The 17217-nt window shown below is 43.6% G+C and overlaps 1 protein-coding gene across 4 annotated transcripts in view; it reads right to left on the bottom strand.

Annotated features, from left to right (window-relative positions):
• RAPGEF4 (Rap guanine nucleotide exchange factor (GEF) 4) overlaps positions 1-17217 on the bottom strand; it is a 411578-nt gene that overhangs the window by 15625 nt on the left and 378736 nt on the right. For all 4 annotated transcript variants that reach the window (XM_006866643.1, XM_006866644.1, XM_006866645.1 and 1 more), the window contains 6 exons: positions 12330-12455; positions 11557-11735; positions 7370-7460; positions 2678-2728; positions 1805-1892; positions 1333-1397 (listed from right to left, as the gene is read on the bottom strand). In XM_006866643.1, the coding sequence (XP_006866705.1) occupies positions 1333-1397; positions 1805-1892; positions 2678-2728; positions 7370-7460; positions 11557-11735; positions 12330-12455 (600 nt within the window). The remainder of the gene's footprint in view (positions 1-1332; positions 1398-1804; positions 1893-2677; positions 2729-7369; positions 7461-11556; positions 11736-12329; positions 12456-17217) is intronic.

The following is a 17217-nucleotide window of genomic DNA, read 5'->3' as shown; positions in this document are numbered from 1 at the left end:
GATGCTCATACCCCACCCTTAGCAGAGGGGAAAACTGCTGAGAAAATATTTATTCTCTGGGATAGTGTCTTTGAGGAGTATATCCTCATGTGTTGTTTCCTAAGAAGTTTAAGACATGGGACCTAATGCCCAGCAATGGACTTCTTTAATAGACTGGACTTTGCCAGTAAACTCATTCCAAAGCTGAACAGTGCTGATCTTTATAGGATTACTGCAAGGTGTTTCAAATTCTCCTGAAGCCCCACAGACTGGCTCGATTTTAAGAAACAATTAGAAGAATGGCTTTCTGATAAGACTTCCCTAACACTTTAGGGCGCGCATGAATACTTACTTACATGGACTCACCGACCATCTCAAGAGTTAGATGGAATGGAGCAGGCACTATTGCGGATCTCTGTTGAGGAAACTGACTCACAGAGAAGTTATAGAAGAGTTAAAGTGGAGAAGCTGACACTTGAACTTAGTAAACTCCAAACCCCGAGCTTTTCCCACAGCGCCACCTTGGCCACTGCAATTCATAACCCTGGGCAGATGCTCACCCACACCCAGACAAGCACTGTAACCAAAGAATCAGTGTCAAAAGATTCAGAAGACAATGGATCCTTCCATTAGTATGCACTACGCAGCTAAAGAAAGGCTTCAACATAACCTGCTACTATTGCTTCACAGCAAGATAATTAATGGCAATAACATTGCCCTTCCTCCTTCCCTCCCTCCCTCCCTTCTTTCCTTCCTTGGTGATGTTTGTGGGAGATGATCAGGGAAATATTGACTGTGTGCCAGATCCACATCTACTATTTAAAAAATACAAATACGTTTTTGGCTATAAAGATTTTTCACCTTCCCTCTTTGAACTTGGCTGAACTTTACTAGGATAAGCAATGTTCATTTAGATGACGATTCTATACCAAAGATCTGCCATACAGTTGCCTTTTACCTACATGGACTGAAGGCAGGCTTAGTAGATGAGCATTTCAAAGCCATCCTGAGGCAGTCTAGCTCCACAAACCTTACTCGAAACAACAACATGGAAGTCACTTTGGGGCATTTGTGCATTTTAGCAACAGGCAGCCAGGGACAAGGCACTCAGCATAAAACCTCGCTGTTGCTGTACGCCACGGTGTGCCTACTCAATTTCACAAAAGAACTGACAGAATAGAAATAGGTAAATAGAAATAGGTAGCCAGTGTGAACCAGATCGTTCAAAACTCTTTTATGTGCAACTATCTTTTTAACATGGCAGCATATCTGGAAACTATTTCATTTATTAGTACAAACGCACATTTTATTTGAAAAACACATCGAGCTTAAGGTTTATAATACTGTACGTACCATTTTTTCAAAGTTTACTAGATTGTCAATGAACGTCTTGTTCCCCTCATGAGTAAATGTCATATCTGTATGGAAATAAAAGCCACATTCTAATCACGAACCGAAATAAATCATACTAAAAAAGCACAATCGCACCATTAGATTATGCTGGTGGATTTGCATAACACTGCAAGTGAAAAAGGCTGATAATAATCCCTTTTATGTTAGGTGTTTAACTTTCTAAATCATTTTACCTGAGGTTAGTAAAATCTCTAGACTAACCCTGTGGTTCACTAGACAAGTCTTCCAAACCATCGACCCTTGCTCCGCCACTGATCTCAACACTTTTAACCAAGTCAGGACTGAGAGACGATGATGAAGGTGGAAGCCAGGGATCATTCTTGCCAAAGAGATGCATCTGATCAGGTGGATTTTCATTTGCTTCCCCACATCCACAGCCCCGTGGCTGGCCTGTGCATTTTCTAAGGCTTACCTTTAATGAGCAAAGGCATAAAGGGGATGAGAGGAGGCTCCAGCTTAGCCACCGTCAACCTGTAGGCTCTGTGGTTTCTTGAAGGATCCTTAAGAGAAATAAAGAGATGCTGGTTGATAACTAACGACACACACCCTACTCCTTCTACCTCCAAATACACCCAGCCTTGTCAGCTGGTATATCTGAATCATGTGTAGCTGCAAAAGAAAGGGAGACTTAGTCAAAACACAATGATTTGTGTTTTGAAACAACTTCAGGGAGGGCAGGAAAACAATTTGCCTTTTGTTGTCCTTTCTCCTTGGAAAGAGACTTGCCTACAAGGGCAGAGGGGAGAGATTCCCTCTGAAAGCAAACAGGAAATGTCTTTGTAAGCCTAAACCAGGAGATTCACCATCTAGAAGCCTCCAGAAATCCCCAGCCTAGGAGCTTGGCTCACTCTCCCTTGCAGAAGGCCTTGCACAGCCAGTTCTGACTTGCCCCTCTCTGATTCCTTCCCATCACTCCTGCCAAGTTCTACTCCTTTCCTGCCTGGTAACACCTCCCAGTCAATGGGGAAAAATGAATTCTGGTAAGCCCAGGGACATGCAGCTTCAAACCCATAGCCAACGTGGCTGGACAGAAAGGATCCTATTAGAGTTTTCTTAGTTACGCAAATTGACCTTATGTGGCACATAAGTCCTCTTTACGTTAGTTCCTGAGGGTGCCATTCATTAGTCAGACATGCTTGTTTTAGCAGCACTAAAACGGGATCATAAACTTCTTAAAGTCATACAAGGACAGATAAAATTTCTGAAATGAGAACTTCAACTCAGCTGATCAGAAACTAGATTAACACAGACAGTGAACAGAGAAAACGGAGCCACCGCTGCTTACCATTGAACTTTCAAACTCTGCATAGAACTTCTTGAACTTGCTTGGCAGTTTCTGTTAATGAAATGAAAATGCCACAGGCTTATGTCAGACTGAGTATCTAGAAGTGTAGCATTGTTACAATTTCTAGGAGAAGTGGATTTCCTTTGGCTTTGAATCCAGCAGCACTGAGATAGACCGGACTATCATCTTTCTTATCATTTGAGAAGAATCTTCTGGAATACAGAGAGATCTTTAAAAAATGTCTTAATGTATGGGGGGGAAAGTAACTGCAGATGCTTTGGTCTCACTGCTTTTGTAAGATTTCCTGAACTGAATGATTCATAAAGATTTGCATTTCCCAGACCACAAGTGTCTGGAATTCTTTCTTTCCTTTAAACTCCCTGATTTCCACAATCAGGAAAATACATTAAAGAATATTAACACTAAAAGAGTTTTGTTGTTGTTAAGTGCCACCAAGTTGGTTTCAACTCATAGTGACCCTGTTTGGGGTTGCCAAGGTATGAACCACTAGCCTTGTGTTAGCAGTCCAGTGCTTATCCTATAGCACAATCTATTTTAATTCTCGTCCTCCTTTACAAAGCAAACTACTGAGGACAGGAACTTCTTCCCGTTTTGTTTACTGATGTGTTCTCGGTATATAGAAGAGTGCTGGGCATATAGTAGGTGCTCAGTTAATACTGCTTGAATAGATCAAACCTCTGTTTTACAGGTGAGAGAGCTAAAAATGACCTGCCCAAAGTCACACTGCTGATTACCATACAGAGATTACCAACAGTAATCTCTCTTACCTAGCTGCTTTATCTAAGACCTTTCTTATGTGAGAAGCTTTTCTACACAAGCATTTGTGCCACATGATTTCTCTGCCCTGCTATACTAGAAAATTCAGTGGTTGTTGTTAAGTGCCGTTTAGTCGCTTCTGACTCATAGCAACCCTGTATAGGGTTTCCAAGAAGCAGGTTGTTGTTGTTAAGTGCTGTTGAGTCGGTTCCAACTCATAGTGAGCTTATACAGGGTTTCTGAGGCTATAAATCTTTACGGGAACAGAAAGCCTCATCTTTCTCCCGCGGAGTGGCTGGTAGTTTCGAACTTCTGACCATGAGGTTTGCAGCCCGACTCGTAACCACTACGCTACCAGAGCAGGTGGTAAGCTTGAATTGCTGACCTTACAGTTCAAACCGACCCTGCAGTCCAGCACATTACCCTGCAGCACCACACCAGGACTTGAGAAAATTCAATACTTCCATCCATTTATTCATTTTTCATATGGATACTTTGGCACATGACTCAATACCACTTCCTGTGGCCACCCATCTATACCAATAGGTTAATACTCAACCATTTTTCCATTTACTGGTTCCCACTTTGCTCAGGTCCTGAGTGTTTAGGAAAACTGAGCTTTACTTAAAGAGGACAGTGTGATTGGTATATTTTCCATTCTGGGATTGTCGAAGCAACTGCGTCTTGAAAACCCTATACAGGGTCACTATGAGTTGGAACTGACTCGATGGCCCTTAACAACAACAGCAATCCATGGAAAAGTTCTGCTCTCCTCTTTCTTCCCTCATATCTGAATCAGTTTGTCATATTCCCATTTAAAAGTTTATAAAAACTCTTGTTTCATGGAACTAAGTGTCTTATGACTCCTCCACACTCATTCCAACTACAAACCTATTTTCAAGTTAGGTTTCAGGGGCTGCTTGAAGGTATGAGATTTGGCAGGAAACATCAAAGGAAGTTTCTAGACTTTTTTCAGTCCAGATTCTAGTCCTGCAGGGAGTAGCTATATCACCCTGTTGGACAACAGCTTTTGGTGAACATAGTCCATTTAAAATCAGGGGTGAACTACATGGTTGGTTTAACCTCTTCACTTCAGTTCAGTTTATTCACTTGACATTCAGGCCAAACAGTAGTTCTCAGTACTATAAAAACAAACCGTGCGGTGTCTAGCCCCTTCCTGCAGAGCAGTGGTTCTCAATTAGTCCCCTCACCCCTCCCACCTACACGGAGGGGACATCAGACTGTATCTGCATACAGTCTGGCTGTTACAGTTGTGTGGGAGTGGTTGTTGTTGCTATGCACCGTGGTACTTAATAGGTAAAGACTATGCATCCTGCAATGCCTAGGATAGCCCCCTCATAACAGAGAATTGTTAAGTGCCGTTGAGTCAGTTCTGACTCATAGCAACCCTATATGGGATTTTCGAAGAGAGGTTGGTGGGTTTGAACCAACAACCTTGTGGTTAGCAATCTAGCGCTTATCCTACAACGCCACACCAGGACTCCACAACAAAGAATTTTCCAGCTTAAAAGGTCTATAGTGCTGAGGCTGAGAACTCTCCAGATGATTACTGGGATTCGCTTCATGTCAGGTTGGTCTTAGCCTTTATTCTGAATCATTGCCTTTACTATACAGTTTAATTCTGTATCCTGTTTTGTTCACTGACAATGCCATATACGTTCCATAGTTCCTTGCAGCAAGTCGTTGTTGCTGGTAAGTGCCGTCGAGTCAGTTCTGACTCATAGTGACCCTGCATAGGGTGTCTGAGGTGCGACTGGTGGGTTTGAACTGCTGGCCCTGCGGTTAGCAGTCTAGTGCTGACCCTATAGCACCACACCAGGACTCCTCACAACCCCGTAATGTTGCCACCATGGTACTCACTGGGGTTGTAGGTGGGGCCCTTGGAAGGTTCTCCACAATTACAAGTGGATTCACCAAAGTCAAAGATACTTATGAGTAAAAGCGCTTTCTACAGTGATATAATTACATCTCACTTTTTTTTTTTTAAAGGGTTTAGAAATGATGAAAGATTAATCTTCTCTTTTAGGGAACTACAATAATGTTAACAGAAACTGAGAGCCGCTCAGGGGCAGAGTTACTCCTTGTTCCTAGTGAAACTGAAGAGCTGGCCAATTAAACCGCCCCACTGCACTTGTGCTGACGAGTCAATTCCAGCTCATAATGACCCCATGTGACAGAGTAGGGCCGTTCCAAAGGGTGTTCTGGGTGTCCTGGTATGGCGCTGTAGGATAAGCAATGGACTGCTAACCACGAGGTTGGTGGTTCAAACCAGCTGCTTCTCAGAAATCCTATACAGGGTTGCTATCAATCAGAACTGACTCGATGGCACTTACAATAACAATTTTTACAGGAACTGATGGCCAGGTCTTTACCCCTCAGAGCTGCTGGATGGGCATCAAACTGCTAACCTTCAAGTCAGCAGCAGCCGAGTGCTTAACCACTGCACCACCAGGACACCTGCTTTTCGCTCCAAGCCAGGACAAGTAGTCAGGTAGTGTTTCCTGTACGCTATGGTGTCAATGCCTAGCTGATGTATCTCCTCCTGGCTTTCCTGGACCCTTAAGAGGCATCACGTCTTGAGGCAAACTGGGAATAGGCGACTTGGGCTACAAGACAGAGACCTCAAGAGCCTTGAGCTACATGATAGACGAGTCTGCAATACAGCTTCATTGCTCAGATTTATTGGCAGTGCAAACTCCGTCCTTTTACAAGCTGGAAAGTGATACAGCTGCATGGCACACAGGTCTCTCTAATTCCCTCACTCCTATATTCAGGGGATGAGCTGCTGTATGCTGTCTCTGCCTGGAATTTTAAGAGAAACCCAAGACAGAAGGATTTGTGAGGATCTGTCTGATAAACAACAGAAACATTTCGGAAAGAAAAGAGTTTCAAGAGGGAAGTGGATAAGAAAAGAGTTTCAAGGAAAACATTTATAGATGCAAACAACTGTCTTGAAGCGCCTCTGAGAATTAAATTCTTATAGATACTCCCTGCCCTTCTTTGTCTCCTCCCCCTTACACATACTTTTATTTATTTATTTTTAGTACAAGTCTATTTCTGCGTGTATGTTCCCTTAGAGATTAGCGTTTCTCCAGCTATAAAGCACATTTAAGGGACTTTAGCTAATGATGAATGAAGATGCTCTCTAGCACAAATAAACAATGGTCACCAAGCCACTAGGCACATTTTCTATAGGCATTTACAACACACCTGCATAACTCCTGGTCCAACTGGAATGTTAAGCAACTGTTGTTCAGAAGGGCCAAACAGTTGGCCTCCTGGCTAATGCTCCCAGGAGCAAAATGACTACTTGGATAAATATGGATCTTTCATCCTCCTGTAATTATGCCGTTATTGCTATGTGATGTTGAGTAGATTCCAACTTATCCTGACCCCATAGGACAGAGTAGAAACGCCCCCATAGGGTTTCCTTTACAACTGCTGGGTTGGAACTATCCACCTTTCTTTGCATGGCAAGAGTTCCTTCTTGTAATTACAGATAAGGTGTATTGCAAAAGCAATAAGTAGACATTTCCTAGAACAACAGAATCTATGAGCAAAGCCTTTGAAGCCATCCAAGAAGTGTTACTTCTTCACCTAGGAACTGAGTTTATTAATTCTTTACATTTGTATAGATTGAGAAGCTAACCCCCCCACCCCAGGATCCCCAACACACACACACACACACACACACACACACACACAAGGACAATACTTTTTAAATTCACACTTTGAGGCAACTGGAAAAAAGGAGACAGGTCACCTCCCTCAAAGTATCCCACCTTCTCCATTGTTATAGCAGTGTGAGTGATATTTCTGTAACAAAGCTCACTGGTGAGCCCATATTTTTATTCTTAAGGCAAAAGTCACAGCTGGATCTCAGCTGAAGCTTACCTCCCACGTTAGTGCCAAACGGCTCACAGCGACATTACTTAGTCCCATGACGATGGCGAAAAAGGAATTCAGGTTTTTGTATTCTTTACAGCTGAAAACACAAGAAGCTCATGTTGGAGCAAAATGCCACTTTTGAATGAGATTTAAAAAAAAATTATAGTTCTATTTTCTGATAGTCATTAATATTCGGCAGGCCTCCTTTATGAGAACAGGCGGTGATAGGCTGAATGCACTGTGTGTTCCACTTGGGTAAGCACCGTCTGCCATTTGATTTCTCACTGTGACTTTAGAAAGGTAATGGTTTGGGTCATCAAGGATCAAGTTTTAAGAAGGAATTTACAGACAACGGTTGGAGGATTGGTGTCCTTGGAGAGTTCTAGACTGTGAGCCCGAGGTGGACACCTCCCCTAGCGGCTTGGGGGGGGGGGTGCGGAATCAAGGAAGTCAATGTTGGAGCCACCACCGCGCTTACTGCCATGAATAATGCTTCTGATTTGTTGAATTGCTGTCACCCGTGTGGTAACTCACTTTTCCTCATGGGTCAGTCAACGGGTGACCACCTAGTGGCCAGATTGCCTCAGCAAGGCCCCTCCCCTCCCACTGCACTCGGCAGCTCCTCATTGGCCAAGGCGGAGCTCCTTCTCTCTATTCAATGGCTGCAGGGCAACACCCAGTAGGCCGGTGAGGGGGTTGGGATGAGGTATGGCACTGGGTGACACCAGCTCTCCTGACGCCTGCGAGCTGCAGACCCAGGGGCATGTTGGTATCACCCTCTCTGACAGTCTCAGGGAGTGTGCTCTGCAATCTCCTCTCCCCTTCCAAACCAGCCTAGTGTATAGCGGTGCAACGCAAGACCTCCTGTGGACTGGACAGTTATTTTAAAGGTGTTTTAAAGTTGAGAATTAAGCTAAAACTTTGACTCAAAATTCAACCCCTTGAATCTGTATTTATTCCACCACTCGCTAGTGGATATAAATGACTGTAAATTGGGAAAAAGACTTGTGGGGCAAGGCCAGAAATTCTTATTAGAATGGCACACTTTAGTCCAGATAGTTGGTTTAAGTTTAAAAAGAAAATGAAGAAACCCCAATTGCTTCATACCAGCTCCCTGAAAACGTAAAGAAGGGTTCATTTTGCAATAAGTGTAAATGCTCACCCCAAATATGCTTACCCAAATTGAATTAGTCCTAATTAAGTTCTGTTGGGAATTAACATTTTTGTTAAAGGCAAATCAAATTGTTGCATTTGATGCCCACAGTCTCCTTGCAAAAGTATCAATCAGTGATTCTTAAATTGTCTGTGTGGAGTGGAAAAATAGATTTTATAGAGGCTATAGGGTCAGCAGTTCAAACTCACCAGCCACTCCTTGGAAACCCTACACAGGGTCACTATGAGTTGGAACTGATTCCACAGCACTTAACAACAACTGAATGTGGAGGACTGTAGGATTAGCACTAGACTGCAAACCAGAAGGTTGGCAGTTCAAACTCACCAGCTGCTCCTTGGAAACCCTATACAGGGTTGCTATGAGTTGGAACCAACTCAACAGTATTTAACATCAACAACAACATAGTATGTGGAGGGAGTCCTGGTGTGGCACTGAATCATGAGGTTGGTTTGAATTGCATGGTCGGCAGTTCAAATTCACCAGCCACTCCTCAGAGACCCTGGACAGGGTCGCTGCGAGTCGGAACTGACTTGATGGCATTTAATAATAACAGCATCGTTTGTGAAGAGGATTCCTGGTGGTTGGCGGTTCAAACTCACCAGCTGCTCCTGGGAAATCTGATACAGGGTCTCTAGGAGTCCAAACCAACTCAATGGCACTTAACAACAACAACAATTGTGTGTGCAGAAGGACATCATGCTTTGTAAAGTGGAGGGTCAGTGACAAAGAGGAAGGCCCTCAACAAGATGGGCTGACACAGAGGCAACAGCCAGGGGCTCAATCATAAAAATAGTGAGGATGGCATAGGACCGGGCAGTGTTTCAGTCTACTGTGTATAAGGTTGCCACGAGTCAGAATGACTTGATGGCACTTAACGACATAGTGTATCTGACTCCACTGGTAAGGCAGCAGGCAAACCTTGGATGGAAGGTGGCTCTCAGGTCACGGATGGAAAGTTATTTAAGGGACATGTGGGCTGCAGGCAGAGAGTATGATCATTCATGTTTACCTTCATCTATGTGCATGTCATCTTGAAAGAATAAATGCAAGTTATAGAGACACTGTAGGATAAGCTCTGGACTGCAAACCAAAAGGTTGGCTGTTCAAACCCACCAGACGCTCCTTGGAAACCCTATACAGGATCGCTATGAGTCGGAACTGACTCGACGGCACTTAACAACAACAACAACAACATAGAGCTGCCTTTCTGGTCACCATTCTGCAACAATTAACTGGATCACACTAGATAAATCACAGAATTTCTCTGTGCCTCACTCTTCTCATCTGCAAAAGGGGACAATAACATTTGCCAGGCCACTCCTCCTCCCCAAAGTTCCAAGGGAAGGTAAAGAGCTTCCATAGAATTGGTTAAAGTTCTCTACAAGTATCACAAAAACAGATGCTACTACCACTAGGTTTTGATCTCATCCTTGCAGATTTCAGGCTGATTAAAGTCGGCAATTGTCTCCAGATGGGCTGTGCCAAGAGCTCCAATGAAGGCTAGCACACTAAGCACAGGGCTTCAGACAACGTAAACCAGTTTGTACCAATGGCCAAGCCATCTATTCATTCATATAATCAGAAGGAAGAGAGTTAAGAAAGGCTTTTGCAAGGCTCTTCTATGGTGCCACTGTAAAAATAACAGGATTTGGCCTGAAAGGCCCTTCTGACCTCCCACATACATTTGGGTGCAGGCTGCCTCTCTCCTCTGCCTCATTACACTTAGCACCAGCAGGCAATAGCCAAGGGAGAATAGGTTCCTTATAATAGGAGAGCACACAGTGTCATAGTTTCCACAATCATCTCAATCCAAATATGTGGAGGCATTTGTCCCTTGCAACAAGTCTGGCCAGGTTCTTTAGAGAAGAAGTGACTACACAAAGAACCAGAAGTCCATCAGCAACATTCCACCAAAGCTGTCTTCAAACAGGCAGCTTTTCCAAATTAAGAGATACCAGCATTTGAAGCCAAAGGCTCTGGGTATTCTGTTGAACCCTCACATTTCTGGCACAATAATTTAAGACATTTGGCAAGCTGGTATCTATAAAACGTCAAGCAGTGTTCGTTTCTTTGTTTAGTCCTGGAAATCAGACTCCGAATGGGATCTGAAGGTTTTGGCTCAAGAAAATTGTCCCCGGGGTCATTTGTACTTCCAACCTTCATGTGGGGAAAGCTCCCTGCGTTTAGAAAGGAAAGAAGTCTCACAACCACAGGCCACATTTAGCATTTTATTTTTAGCATTGTGGTGATACCAAAAACATGGAAATAAACAGGAGGTTGTCAGGCATAGCTAAATAGCAAGAGAAGATTAAATTCACTTCAGGGGAAAATCTAACTGGCCCCTGCAGTAAATAAATTGTTTCCCATGAAGTGTTGTTAAATAGAGTATTTATAAGATGCTTGATTTTTCTGATGTTTATGGAGCTGATTTCCATGAACCAGGTTAGCTCGCCTTTATGCATTTTACTGATTTGATTCTGGTTGAATTGGATGTGCTGTTGTAAATGCATGCTCTACTGCCCTCTACTGGCGAGAATGTGTCATGCTAGACGTTGACTTTCAGAGCATTTTAAATCTTTCTACAACAGAACTTTGTTTGCTGGAGGGCTCCCTTAAGCAGAGGAGGGGGAAAGAAAAAAATACAATTCATTCAGGGCAAAAAGAGATCACAATTTTGACTCCAGCATCAGGGCTGTGAGATGCTAATGTATACATTGATGTCAAATATTACAAAAACCAACTCATAGCAACCCTGTATAGGGTTTCTTAGACTGTAAATCTTTAAAGGAGCAACTGGTGGATTTGAACCACTAGCCTTGTGGCTAGCGGCCGAAATGGCCAACCCACAGCACCAGCAGGGTTTCTTAATTTTACAAAAGCTAGGAAAAAATTAACATTTTATAAAAGTTTCATTCATCTTGAGGCCCATGGGGCGTCCTTATGCAAAAATAGTTCCTATAACTTACTTTCACAGCTCGAAAAGTTTATATTTTTTCCTTCCTGAGATCCAGATACTTACTGAGCTGCTATCTTAATAAATTTTTTTAAGAGCTGAACACGCTTGCTGAGCTGGGAACAAAGGCAGATCTCAGTGACAACCCAGAACTGAATTTCATTAAATCTCCTCAGGAACAAATCCAAGTTTGCTGTGGTCTTTTTAAAATGATGCCTTCCAAATGTATGGTAGATTAACTCCAGCTAGAAAAGAAAGGAAAACAACTTTACTTCTTCTTCATTTAAAAGCAAAACACCAGATGTTGTTATTAAGTGCCATCAAGTCGGTTCAGACTTGTAGTGACCCTGAGTAGGGTTTCTGAGGAATGGCTGGTGGGTTTGAACTTCCTACCTTGTGGTTAGCAGTCGAGTGCTTATCCCACAGCTCCACACCAGGACTCCAGATAGGCTTCCTCGTTTGTTGAGGCAAGTGTGAATACAATCATTGGCCAGAATTCAACTTCCAGAAGGCCGACATCTGGGCTTACTAACTATATAAACTAGGTATTATGGACTGACTCTACCCAGGAAGACATAAAATCAACAAAACAAGACAAAAGCCAAACCCACTACTCTTAAGTCCATTCTGACTTGTAGCAAGTGAGCATGTTGTAAATCCTAAGAATTTTTCGTTAATACTCAAAGACTTTATAACAGGCTTTATTAATAAACTCGATGTTCACAAAAATTACCATGTGGTTCCCATACTGCAGCACACACTGACAGTGGAGCCAAGCCAGCAGGCCTCATCCAGGATTGCAAGTGTACCTACTCACTCACTCGATCGGGCAACCTTACCTCATGCACACAGTTGAAGAGTTCCCAGTCATAAATTGTCATCTGGTATGCTAAATCTTTGGAACTCATCAGTTCAAAAGTTCCCACTGTTCCAACAGTTGGGCCTTCTTGTTCTGGCAAGGGTGTCTGTGAATAATAACACAAAACTTTATCAGCTTCTTACTACTACTGGCAGGTATTTTAAGTTGCCAACTTTAAAGAGTTTGCGAGGGGAGAGGATTCAATGGCTCTGCTGTCAGGAATATCTTGCAGCTTTGATTTTACCCGGAGGAGAAAGATGCCTTTGCTCTTCATGCTTCCTTGCTTCAGTGTTACACTTATAGTCCTAACTGTTATCAGTATCAATTCCATTGACTGGAAAGTGTGGGCCATGGCAAATGAGATTTGGTAAGGAGCTCTGATAGCATAGTGGTTACGAATCGGGCTGCGAACCTCAGGGTCAGCAGTTCGAAACTACCAGCTGTTCCATGAGAGAAAGATGAGGCGTTCTGCTCCCATAAAGATTTATAGCCTCGGAAATCCTGTACAGGGTAGCTATGAGTCGGAAGCGACTCCACGGCACACAACAACAACAACAAAGAGAGATAGGCAGGGGTTCTCTTCTACTTGGGCTTGGAAGTCCCTGGAAATGCTAACATTTTCTCAGTGGAGATGGAAGAAGTTCTTAGAGCCTTTTAAAATTCCATTTCCTACTGAAGGTATCCTAAAGCAGTTACTGGCGCAGCAGTGTTGGATGTTTAGCCACAGAGCTAAAGAGTAACTGCTATGCTGCAGTTGTTATGGCTTCATCCACAGAATACACTGGGGGGGTGTTGTACTCCCAGGTTACACAGCAGGCCCAATGCCCCTGCTGTCTGAGAGATGCTGAGCTAAAGGTGACATTCACCTAGTCACGGTGCTTTGGCCTAGATGTTAGAAGACCAAATCAGGCTGTATTTTAAAATTTTACTAAAAATTTCCATCTGACTTACTGATATCATTTCTGTTTTATAAGCAATCATTTTATGTGCTTTTACTTAGCAAGATAAATTATTTGCATACCTAGGAAACTTATGTAAAATACGTTAATGTGTATTCCTATATAATAAATGTGACACATATCTATGACCACATTACGAAAATCGTGTAAAAGGAGTATTTCCCCAGTACTATAGGGTCAAGCTCACCAGGTGCTCCTCAGAAACCCTATATGGGGTCGCTATGGGTTGGAACTGACTCGAAAGCACTTAACAACAACATGAGTAGATAGTTCTTACAAAGAGCACAATGCTCAAGGCAGACACTGATGGTCTTTGAGAAAGTCTCTGAGGACAGGATGAGAAGTTTGGGTTTTGTTGGGGGTCAAGGTGCTTGAGGATGACAGCTCTGTAGGACAGCAACAAGCTGACTGCACAGAAAATGAGCGAACACACATTGCAACAGACCAGGTAACAGACCAGGTGAGGACTAGCTTCAGAATGTGATAGACTCCAGTTCTAAACACTCTGATTGTGTGGCCTTGGATCGATCTCCTAATCTCTCAACTGTCTGTCTCCAGCTCCAGTAAACTGGGGTCATATCACCTATGCCTACACTTGTGAAGAGGACTAGATGGGAAGACATTAAGTCAAGCACAGAAGCACAGTGCCTGGCACAGAGGAGGTACCTCCCTCCCCCGAGGCAGCATCATTTACAGACGTGCTATAGCAGTGCGAACGTACAGGAAAGTTTGGTCAGAACAACATTGGGAAGTAAGAGCTAAATGGAACAGGGAAGACAGAACATGATGCCAAGGTTTTGAGTCCTAGGGAACTGGTATGATGGTTCTGAAGCGATGAAGAATGGCAAACAGCAATGGAAACAAACAAGGAAAATGGCATTAACCAGAGTTAGTCTTAGGCAGAAAAGATGGGTAAGCTTTTAAAGGATCCTCCCCTCTAAGGCTCACACTGACTCTCCACACTCTCCTTTCTCTTGTGCGGCTGCAACTGTGGACACAGCCCCTCTGCTCCTCTGTAGAACAGCCCCTCCATCTAGTCCTTGGATTTGCTCTCTCCTCAAGATTAGAGACTCACTCTAGCTACTTCCCTGTACCCTTTTTTTTGAGGCTTTATGACTTTCCATAAAAAGGATAACCTAGCTCCACAACTACAAAAAAGATGCCAAATTTAAGAAAAAAATATGTGGAATTCTTTTAGTTATGGATACTGATCTATTTTGCCTTTGGAGACAATCAAGCAAGCCCTGTGAGTCTGCACTTGAATTTGAGTGGGCAAGGCTCACCAGCCTCCCTCTTTCTTGGCCCTTTCACCCATGAGTGTACTAAGAAGCAAAAAACGGTGCTCCTCTATTTGAAGGGAGGAATAGATACTCCGGGTTATTTCCTCATAGGTACCCCAGTGGAACGTTCCCACAGGGGAGGTACTGCAATTGTAGGTCTGCATTGCACAAGTCTGAAAACTACCTACACAGAGAGAGAGGTCCCATAGGCCCTCTCCCCACCGCTTATGAGAGCTGTTTTCTTTCTGAATGAAGGCTGGGCAGTGGTGATTGGAAGAGTGGCACTGTTACTGTCTCATCTTCCAGATGAGGAAACGAAGGCATGAAAAGGATGTGCTGATTGTCAGCGATGGCCAGCATCCCTCTTCCTCGTACAGCCGCAGCCTCTGTGCATAGCTGTGTTGTGGCACTTATCACAGATGACATTCTCACTGATTACACGCTGGCATCCTTTTATCTCCACTACCCCTATATGAGTTCTTTTGAGAGCTAGGGACTATGGGGTATTTGTTGAGACAATCCCTGAGCCAAGTCATCCACATGCTTGGAGTGATGCAGTAGGTGCTAAATAAAAGTCTGATAAATGAGTGAATGAGTAAAAGGACGACCAAATTACCACCCGGTAGACTTTGGTGTAATTTGTCCTGTACTCACATTTATGCTTAAACAAGATGCCAAGTGAATAGAGTTCCAGAAACCCCTAGGCTGAAGCACTGGCACTATACTAATGCCAGACAACAGCATTTAGCACTCTGGCTCTTTCTGTTCCTGGCTGTTTGGGTCAGTCTATTCTCCACAATGTGACTGTCATTGTCTTAAGGACATATATCGATGTCTGGGGTCACACAGAAGCTAGCTCAGTGCAGAGTGCTAAACAGACACTTTCTAAGTATGTGTTGATAGACCAAAGGGTTTGGCCAGCATTTTGTACTGCGGTCATCCTGTGTACCACTCTTCCTAGAAGGACCGTCCCCAAAGGCAGTCTTTAGGAAACAGGAAAGGAGCTCCATGTCTAATGTTACATGACATCTGCAGAGAAGGACAAACCACTTCTGACTAAACTCACAGCACAGTGTGCAGCAGAGCATCTGTAGGGAGAAGCTAAAGTAGGTTTATGACCAGGGTACTTATCAAAAGCAAGTTCCTTTCAATTACTCAGACTTAAAATGGGAGACTAAGCCTAGCAAGGACTAAAAACTTGTAAGGCAGCAGGATTGTAAGCAAAATAAACAGAGGCTTAAAAAGTTAGTATCTGACCCACAGGGAGCTGGAGACAGTCCATGCCATCTCTGCGCCACATCGTTTGACGCTGCAGCCAAGAATCAGCTGACAGGAGCAGCTGGAACCCACGTGGTAAACATATCACACAGCGCCTTCAACAGAGCGACAGCTAACCTGGCTCCATGGCTTTCATGCCTGGGAGAGGGCAGCACCACCCAGTTACAACGTCTTTTCCCCTTGGTCTCTCTATTTATGTAGAAGGCAATGAGCGTGCTGTTCCTAAAGTGCTGTGGAGCCAATTCTGACCCAGAGCGACCCCATGTGGCAGAGTAGAACTGCTCCATGGGGTTTTCTCGGCTATAATATTTACAGAACAGGATCACCAGTCTTTCTCCTGAAGAGCTGCTCTAAAGCAAACAAAAAACAAAAACAAATTCACTGCCATGGAGCTGACTCCAACTCACAGCGACCCCTGTGTAAGTTTTCCAACACTGTTAATCTTTATGGGAACAGAAAACTTCCTCTTTCTCCCTCGGAGTGTCTGGTGAGTTCAAACTGATGACTTTGCAGTTAACAGTCCAACATATAACCTTTTGGTTCGCAGCTGAGAGCCTAAGCATCATGCCACCAGGGCTCTAGATGATTGGATTGTTGTTGTTGTTGTTGTTGTTAGGTGCCATCAGGTCGGTACCGACCCATAACGACCTTCTGCACAGCTGGATGCATATGAGTAAAATATATATGGAAAGGGCAGTGAGCAATTTCAGATCTCATAGCACTGCGTGAGGGGTAAAGCAGGGTGTGCATAGGGCTGAGATGGACCAGGGATTACCAAGAGAACAAATGATGCATTTGCTAAATTCATCTCCAAGTAGAATTAAGACATTATAAATATCGGTTAACATCATTGATGTTGTTGCTAAGTGACGTCCAGTTTCAACTCACAGAGACCCTGGATAGAGTTTCTGAGGAGCAGCTGGTGGGTTTGGTTTGAACTGCTGACTTTGTGGTTTGCATTCCAGTGCTGATCCTACAGTAGTACACCGGGAGTCCATCTGAAATCATCGGAGTGGACAAAATGACTCTCTCCCAGCAGGTAAATTGTGATTATGATGAAGCTTAAACAAGTTCTAAAAAGATCAAGGAAGGGAATCTTGATTTACCTACAAGGCTGGATTTGATTAAAATTGAACCAAGACTGTGACTGTAAGTCACCCTTCAGGTCTGGACATGAGCTCACCCCTGTGCCTCAATTTTGTGCCAAAGAATAGAAATGGGGGGCACAGTAGATCCACACCATAAGCACTAGACTGAAAAGCACAAAGTCAGCAGTTTGAGCTCACCAGCTGTTCTGCTGGAGAAAGATGAGGCTTTCTGCGTCTGCAAACACTGAAAAAAAAAAAAAAAA

Source organism: Chrysochloris asiatica, unplaced genomic scaffold (genome assembly GCF_000296735.1).
Source record: "Chrysochloris asiatica unplaced genomic scaffold, ChrAsi1.0 scaffold00094, whole genome shotgun sequence".
NCBI classification, from domain to species: Eukaryota; Metazoa; Chordata; class Mammalia; order Afrosoricida; family Chrysochloridae; genus Chrysochloris; species Chrysochloris asiatica.
Note: the sequence above shows the minus strand (reverse complement) of the source record. Positions and strands in the feature narration are given on the sequence as shown.